Source organism: Spodoptera frugiperda, chromosome 31, assembly GCF_023101765.2.
Source record: "Spodoptera frugiperda isolate SF20-4 chromosome 31, AGI-APGP_CSIRO_Sfru_2.0, whole genome shotgun sequence".
NCBI lineage: Eukaryota > Metazoa > Arthropoda > Insecta > Lepidoptera > Noctuidae > Spodoptera > Spodoptera frugiperda.
The window spans coordinates 2,356,150-2,364,907 of NC_064242.1; the positions used below are offsets into that span (position 1 = coordinate 2,356,150).

The following is an 8,758-nucleotide window of genomic DNA, read 5'->3' on the forward strand; positions in this document are numbered from 1 at the left end:
TGGTGTTTCGGGTGTCCGTCGGCGACGGCAATCGCCTACCATCAGGTGATCCGTCTGCTCGATTACGTGGCTTATACCACAAAAAACCGCAACAAAAATGCAACTGAAAAACAAATCTCAATCTCATAAAATAAAGACAAACTTCTTCACTACTGAGAGCTACGGAATACTTAAGTTAAACCATTTCCTTTAACATAACTTGGCCTTAATGCACTGTTGTACAAAACTGTAAGCTATTTACATAGGATTGCATCACAGAACTTGGCACTTTAAACAAGGAGACTCTATGTTACTGTAACAACCTGTATATTGGTACATTTTATATTTTGTTGGGAAATCTGAAGGATGTCAATACAATGATGTAATTATCGCTATCCTTATTCTCCTCGTGGGTATAATAAAGGACTAAATATAATAAACCTAAATAAATAAACCTGAACTTTTTTAACTGTATCTTGTAACCACCAACGTCCACTGCGTCCGACTGTTTCGTTCGATGGGGTCTTGAATTTGATTCCTGGGTCGGACAAAGAACTACTGGGCGTTTTTCGGTTTTTTAAAAATTTCTCAGTAGTCGCACCGATTCTGGATTTGTGTCCACTTTATGGCAATAGGCTCACCCTCTATTACATAGGACTTATAACGCAGAAGGTGAAAAGTGGGTGTACAGTACAAATTACGTGCCGTAATGTGCACCTCCGTCTACCCCTTCGGGGATAAAAAGGTGTTAACGTCCAACCTGCCTCTAAAACGTAGAGATTTCACCCTTTTATAGGTAGTCTAGTCCAACTAATTTATTGTCCAACGGTATAATGACACGAGCTGTACACGTAATATTAAAATGTGTAACTATTATGTTTCATCCAGATAGATTGATCAGAAAACCTAACCAATAAGATAAAAAAAGATCAAAACAAGCATACTACAAAAACTCATATTTCGCAGAAAGTTTATGAATTTACCAGACTTTAAGCTTTTACAGTGACATCTGCATTAAAAATAAAAACTTAGTGGAAACGCTATTCTTAATTTGAAGCACTCTGGAACTTAATCAAGCGAATAAAAATGGAAAAGAGAAGATGCAACGAGCTGGCTGGATGTGATTTTAAATTTAGAAGCGTGCTTTTGTTATTTTTTTAAATTGAGTGTAAGAAATGTTTTGACGTTCGAGATTCAGTTTTGTTTGCAAATAATTTTAAATCTTCTTTTTTGATTTATAATAATTATGTATGTTACAGGTTTTAAAGATGTGTCATGTAGCTATGCTACAAAGATGTAATAGCTAAGCTGTAAAACTTTATTATACTATAACTTGATTATTTATCACTAAACTATGTATCTGTGCGAGGAAGATGCGCAGCTTGAGTATGATAGTAGGGAAACACGCATCTTTCGATGAAAACTTAGCTTACCTGAATCCATTTCCACCAGATGCTAATATATGTGTAGGTCCTAACAAATGAATATAAAAGGAAGGAGGAAAGTGAAACACACCTACAGCAACGTAGCATATTTTTAATGACTAACAAAACACACCAGGCCAATACAGCAAATATAAAAAAAAAACATCTGATATGTATAATGTGCTAAATTATTTAATACCAGGACCGAATTATTCATAACATTATAATAATATGAATCTTTCCTACCAAAGCATTCTAAACTGTTCATAAACTAGTATTACGTACTACTTAACGTAAAATATCGCTACTAAATATTAATGTATGTACAGTTGTAGGCAATATTATTAATATTAAATGTACGCCACATTATAATAAACACTGTAAATACATAATTACGTTAAATTATTACTTATTAGTTGTAGGGATATTAATGTGTCCTGTTAATTACTATTAGAGAGCTTTTCAACCAGAGATGTGTTACGAATAGCTAAGCTGTGTAAGAGATATGCACCGTTCTACTCTTCTACTGTACGATACTGCATTTAAAACCAGGTGACCCAATAATTCCACCTTGATTTGTATGACCGAGTTTAAGAAATTAATTATAAAAAATATGCATTTTGTGTTCAATAAAAGTCTTTATGAGAATGTCAAATTATGTATTTACTAGCGTAAATTATTGCGTATTGAAGATATCAAGACTATTGTAAGAATAAAAACGTAGTGTCGTGTTAAGTTGATTGACATGGAAATATAATAAAAAATGGCTTCGTTTAATAATCACAGTATCAAAATTACAGAAATATTCACTAAGCTTCACTGCTTTAAGCATCACCCTTCCATGGGTCGATTTCAACCAGGGTAAGATGGAATCTCTGCCTTGTCAAACTGAGGCTGTTGTCAGCAGAATGGTTGACCAAAGACATCAGCTCATAGGTTCCACTCAAGGAGACGTCAGCACCCAAGAAACCAATAGCACAGCTGGTGAAAGGTTGGGCAGCATGGAGGAATGTGATGGGTCCAGCTGGTAGCCTGTTGTTAGGAAAGGCTTCATAGACCAGGCCATTTGGGAAGATCACATGGCAAGTCTGCAAGACGTCCAAGAACGACTTCGGGATGGATAGGGACTTGCCGATGAGTTGGTTGGTCAAAAAGGTGTGGTACTGATCTGGTAGTGTGATTTGAGTGACTGCTTGGGCTGAAATGGTAAAATGATTATTAATATACAAATGTGTAGAAATATGGAAGGACAAAAACCTGGTAATCAAATAGTATTCCTGGGGATGGCGAATTAGAGGTTAAATTAAATTAACACGTGCTAACTTCTCGGAAGATTTTTTATGGTATAATGTATGAGATTGATATTCGTTCTTCAGTTACATTTTTATTACGGCTTTTTATGGTATAAGCTGGTAAACGAATCGACGGATTACCTGATGGTAAGCAATCGCCGCCGCTCATAGACACCCGAAACATTAGAGGCGTTACAAGTGCGTTGCCTTTTGGGAGTTAGGAATTTATCGGTTGTTGGGGAATGGGGGATTGGGAAGATTAGGCATTGGTAGAATAATCAATTCAACAATGTGCATAAAGTATTTAGTAGAATATTTTTATAAGATGTTTACACGAAAATTATCATATTATTAGCTGCAGTTTTCGGAAAATTGCTTGGAAAATTCCGTAATACTGCAACTGATTAGGCTGCGTAAATTACATTCTTATTGTCCAATCAAGTGCAATCTGATATTAAATCGTATGTTATGTTAAATGATGATTAAAATTCTTATCTATATGCACTTTTAATTATACACGTGCTTTACTATTTATGACATTAGTAAAATCTATCAAATCTTCAAAAATAGTGTACAAGTATAAACCTACAATAGTAATTAAAAATTTTACTTATAAGGCATAGATATAGGCATTATATAGGCATACATATAGGCATTTTACTTATAATATTTACGTTACCTTCCCATCGACATTAATCACATTATGCTTATATAAGAAAACAATTTTATTGTATAATGGGAAACAAGTGTGGGAGAGCCATGCTTCGACACGAATAGGCCGGTACGACGGGAGTGATACCACGACCTTACAGAAAACCTACGTGAAAGATTAGTGTTTTGTCGTGTGAGTGAGATTACTGGAGGCACAATAACCATCCTTCTCAATCTTTCCAATCCCTAATTTCCTAACAACCCTTAAATTGCTAACTCCCAAAACGCACTTGTTACGCCTCTGGTGTCCATGAGCAGCGGCGATTGCTTACCATCTGGTGATCAGTCAACTCGTTTACCGGCTTACACCATAAAAAAATGTATTATTGATTGAAAATATATCAAATAACATACCTTGAGTCAAAGCCGCCGCAATCACAAACAAAGCCAACATCTTAGGAACCATTTTTGAAACTAGTTTTAAACTAAAGTTGTAATCTTTAGTTTTACTTTATATAAATTTTCAGTAGTTTTGTCATCTGATTATTTTAACTAATCTATTATGTCGACCAGAGAACACTCTAATACTAATTGTAGGTACTGATAAAACATTAAACCACGTTATGGTGTTCATTTATGTTTGTTTGTTTGTCTACTTGTGAGTAGTTGCTTTGGAGAAGAATAAGAGTTTGATTTTCAACAAAATATTTCTTTTTAACATTTTGGAACTGCTACTAAAATAGTACAACCTAGAATTTAATTCTGGCTGTGTATTAGAAAGGGATTCATAACTGGTCGGAAAAGGGATCCTTTTAGTGGACTGGAACCTGTAATTGTGCCATCGGAGATTATCAGTAATATCTATTAATAAAAAACTGTAATTCTAGAAATAGATTATTACTAATAATAAATCTAAACCAGTTCCTAATTAATAGCTTCGATTATATTATCATCTTTTATTACCAGATCTCCAAAAAAGGGGTCTAATTTTATAGTCTATATCGGGGCTCTTTTACACAATTAGACATAGTTATTAATTTACGATAATCAAAAGATGGCAAAGATTAGATCATATCAATTTTACGTGACTTCCTTACCAATGATAAGAAGATAAAATTTAAGTTATCTCAATGTAACATTAAATTGGAATCGTGAAATAGTACGAGTATTTTTGATTTGGTTATGTCATTTGTTACTGAGAGTGATTGTTTGAAGATCTATTTATAATACTAATCTAAGCGTTGTAACTTTGGCTGTTTTATAAGTCTATCTAATAATAGTATTATTTATTTTGTGAGCTGAAAAGTCATCATTACCAATCCGTTTCTGGCAGTTACTGGATACGGATAATTGTTTTTTCCATTCCCTTTGTTTAAAGGGGGAAAATCATTCAATTACTTCTTCTACCATTGGCGAGGCGAGAGGGAGTATCAGACTCTTACTGACTAAAAACCATCCTGTTCCTACTCTTGTTCTTTGAGCCTGGGCTCCTGTAAACCCGCTAAGTAGTTTACAGCTCCGGGACATTCATACATGTTAATTTGCATGTAAACATCATAAGTACGATGTAGAATAAAATTTATGTCGTCATCCGTTGATTTCTCCGTCGATCGTCCATGTGCGACTTCTGTCATCTGTCACATGTCATGTCATGTGTCGCCACATTATCTATTTATTTTGTAGTAGTAATCACATAACTGTATTTATTTTTGGTCTGATAATGTACAGTAAAATATGGTGGATTTCACAAGGGAGGCAATGGAGTAAGTATTTTCTAATTAAAGATTCAAAACATAATGTAACTGATTAAACACTTATTAATTCTATATAATAGGTACTTTAATGTTCCAAACAAGAACAATTTTACTACTACATGTACCTGCTAATGGAACATTAATCGCCACTTAGGATGTCACTTCATTTAGGGTCTAGGAAAGGACGTTTAGATCAGATCTTGAAAGACTAAGCAACATGAACACTTAGGAAAGGTACTATCTTTGGGTTTACATGCTTAACATATGAAAAGGCCTAAAAATTGATAATTAAGTAAATTTAGTAGCTTATGACTAATAAATACATCATTAAAAATTGTATTTGTGAAAACAATATGAACAAAATTATTCTGGGCAAAAGCCACCGTAGCGAACAAAAATAAAGGCAAAATCTTAACTAAAAATCTCTAAATTAATGGAGAAAAGCTCTACTAGTTCCGAGTCACAGCGGAACTCTTCATCCTGAGATGCGACGTCAACGCAGCCTACTCAGAAGAGTCCCTCTGTGACATGTGAATTTACGTGAGTAAACCGTGATTTTCAGTTAATTTAGTATGTCTCACGATAGTTATTATTAAAATCTTACCTACTATTATGAAAACTATGAAACTAGTTATTTGTGATTCATGATTATTGTCGTTTCCTTATATAAATTTTCAGTGGCACCGCTATCACATTAGTCATACTAATCTGTGATAAGTTAACAATCGACGTTAATGTTTTAATAGGTGCTAAGCACAGATTTTAATGCGGTGTTGTTGATAATGCAACATGTACTGTATTCACAATCATTCGGTAATATCTATATCGGACAATCTACATAGTAACACGGTTGACGCAATGGCTGGGTAACAGCTCAGAAGACCTCTTTGTGTCTACAAACTGTTGTTTCACGTCTAGGTGTGATGTGTATTTGAACGTGTATGTTTGTAAACGCACCCACGACACCGGAGAAAATCTTTGGGAAGGCAAAGTTTTTATATTAAAAAAGAAATACATAGTAAACTGCTACTCGTATGTTATCTTCCCGTTTAAACTTTTTACTATAGATTACTTTAAATGGATCATAATAAACTCAAGGATTAATTATTTAGCATTTTCTACTCTGGAACATATATTTTTTTTAAATAAAACAAACTAATAAATTCATATAACCATATAATTTAATTTCCCATTCAGTTTTTTGACCAAACACCGGAGACTTGTTGAGAAATGTGACTAGTTTTGTTGATCGTCAACTTGCCAAAGATCACCGTGCATGGTGATAACTATATTGAAACGCTGTCGAGTGAACGTCTGCGAGTTATCGGTATGTCTCACCATAGACATCAGTTCATATGTCCCACTCATCGATTCTGGTGGGTGGAGGAATTCGATGCCGCAAGTAGTAAAAGGCTGGGCAGCTGGAGAGAAGGAGACAGGGCCATTTGGCAGCCTGTCAATAGGGTACACTTCATGGGTAAATCCGTTGGGGAAGGTGACGTGGCAAGTTTGGAGAACGTCAACCCACAATTTGGGAATCGCTATACCGAAACCAATGAGCGGGTTCGATATGTGGTTGCGAGTTTGGTCTGGCAGTGTGACTTGAGTGACCTGTGATTGAGCTGGAAAGAAAAAAAAAACAATTATTATGTTATCGACTTACTCACGTAACTGTTTGACGAGGAACTCGACTAGTTTCAAGACTGCTACTGAATCGCCGCGTCGTGTGTCGCGAAATGCTGCTCATGAATATGAGCCTCTAGCATGGCTTGAAACTAGTCGAGTTCCTCGTCGAACAGTTACGTGAGTAAGCCGATAACATAATAATTAGTTAAGAAAAAAAAGTTTTTTTATGGAATAGGGGGCAAACGAGCTGACGGGTCACCTGATGGTAAGCGATCAGCGCCGCCCGTGGACACCCGCAACACCAGAGGAGTCACGGGTACATTGCTGGCCTTTTATATAGGCATACGCTCTTTTCTTCAAGATATATTCACCATAATGTTAACTTAACGTAACTTGGTTCTTTTACACAGTATTGATTTTGCTACTTTTTCTATTAATAGGAATGTCTCTAGAAATGTCAGACATTTATGGCTATTTCTCTTTTATAAAACACTGAAATCAAGTCTAGAACAATAATATGATTGCAAGAGTTCATAAAATATACATACTTAATTAAGCATGAATTATCTAATTAGGTATTATGTAAAATATGTGATTGTTTAGAAGAATTAATAATGTAATTAATAAAAAAAATATTTCACAATAAAATAAGCTATTAAATCGGCTTAATACCGATATCTATGAACAGATCTGGACCCCTTCTGGACTATTTTTGGACCATTCTGGACCACTAGTATGATTCTAATATTATATTTTAATACTGCATAAGGAATCTTACATTCTCGATATTTATTTTAACACTTCATTTTACTATTATTAGCCACTAAAATTATATTATTTGTAATCTTAAATCTTTAAAACTACGCAACTGATTTTGATCTGTTTTTTTTTAATAGATAGAGTGATTTAAGAAGAACGCTTATATGTATAATGCATGCATAATATATCACCATTACACCTATGCGAAGCTGGGGCGGATCACTGGTATAATTATAAATTAAAAATATCGTCCTTACCTCCGGTCAGAGCTGCCACAACCACTAGCAAAGTTAATAGCTTCGCCGCCATGTTTGATAATGTGAATGTCAAAAGTATGACTTCGTTATTTATATAGATCTGCAAAATGATTGACATCTGATAAAAATATAATGAGTTTTAATCTTTTTTTTTCCTTACCTCTATCGAATCGAATGATGAATAAACTTTTATAAATATATACGTTTAAAATGATTAGTGTGTTTGTTTGTCTGTTCTGAGAGTGACTTCTCAAATATTGTATGTTAAACAAATTGATGAATTTCTGTCAGAAATATGGTTCTACACCACAGAAATTCATTGTAGTACGTGTTTTTACGACAAAAGCATAATATTGTAAACTTGTCGTCGTCTATGCCACTCGCTACACATTCTAAAAAATGGTTCTAAGTTCCTGTGATTTGGAATATATGATAATAGGATTTGGAACATACAGATTACATCAACAGGCTGTTGATTAATGGCCACTTTGTGTGGGGGAGTTTATGTTTTGTGGGGGAAAATCATCTAATAACTTCTGTCGCATTGAGCAAAGCGCGAGGAAGTGTCAGACTCTAACTGACTAAAACCGGGGTGGCTTTTCAGCATTCCTACTCCTGCTTTGGTCAGCATCAGTCCTACTGGACCCCGTCTGTGGTGGTCTGATGGATCTTTATGGCGCGCGCAGTATGCGACGCGCCGCACGCACGGGATAAGTGCTGCACCAAAGCCTCTTCTCGCATGGAGAAGGTTTGAGCACTAGTTACCATGCTTGGTCAATGCAGGTTAGCGGATTTGGTGCACATAGAATGGTCCCATACAGACAAAAGTTAATAATTACGTCTAAATAATAATATTATCAAAGTTTGGGAATCCCTGAATCAAGATTAATGAAATCAATATCAATATAAAGTTATCAGATCGCCAGAATGTAAACTTGTCCTTTCCATTACATTTCAACAATTAAGATTCGCACAAATCTAGAGATTTTATCAAAACTACGTGAGTATTCAGTACG

At 34.9% G+C, this 8,758-nt stretch overlaps 2 protein-coding genes across 2 annotated transcripts; both read right to left on the bottom strand.

Moving 5' to 3' along the window:
- Nucleotides 1–1,497: 1,497 nt before the first annotated feature.
- Nucleotides 1,498–3,906, bottom strand: LOC118276391 (uncharacterized). The gene is made up of 2 exons (XM_035594688.2): nt 3,761–3,906; nt 1,498–2,601 (listed from the first exon to the last, which is right to left on the bottom strand). Exons 1-2 carry the CDS (start codon nt 3,810–3,812, stop codon nt 2,228–2,230), a joined length of 426 nt encoding a protein of 141 aa, XP_035450581.2. The 5' UTR covers nt 3,813–3,906; the 3' UTR covers nt 1,498–2,227.
- Nucleotides 3,907–6,259: 2,353 nt separating this feature from the next.
- Nucleotides 6,260–7,905, bottom strand: LOC118276480 (uncharacterized). Its single transcript, XM_035594816.2, has 2 exons — nt 7,743–7,905; nt 6,260–6,722 (listed from the first exon to the last, which is right to left on the bottom strand). Exons 1-2 carry the CDS (start codon nt 7,858–7,860, stop codon nt 6,337–6,339), a joined length of 504 nt encoding a protein of 167 aa, XP_035450709.2. The 5' UTR covers nt 7,861–7,905; the 3' UTR covers nt 6,260–6,336.
- Nucleotides 7,906–8,758: the final 853 nt, after the last annotated feature.

What these genes read in the sequence shown, in the direction of transcription:
- LOC118276391 (XM_035594688.2), bottom strand. Translation starts at nt 3,812, where the DNA reads ATGGTTCCTAAGATGTTGGCTTTGTTTGTGATTGCGGCGGCTTTGACT. An exon ending in TGCGGCGGCTTTGACTCAAG is followed by an intron (nt 2,602 to 3,760) that starts GTATGTTATTTG and finishes TTACCATTTCAG; the next exon opens with CCCAAGCAGTCACTCAAATC.
- LOC118276480 (XM_035594816.2), bottom strand. Translation starts at nt 7,860, where the DNA reads ATGTCAATCATTTTGCAGATCTATATAAATAACGAAGTCATACTTTTG. An exon ending in TGTGGCAGCTCTGACCGGAG is followed by an intron (nt 6,723 to 7,742) that starts GTAAGGACGATA and finishes TTTTCTTTCCAG; the next exon opens with CTCAATCACAGGTCACTCAA.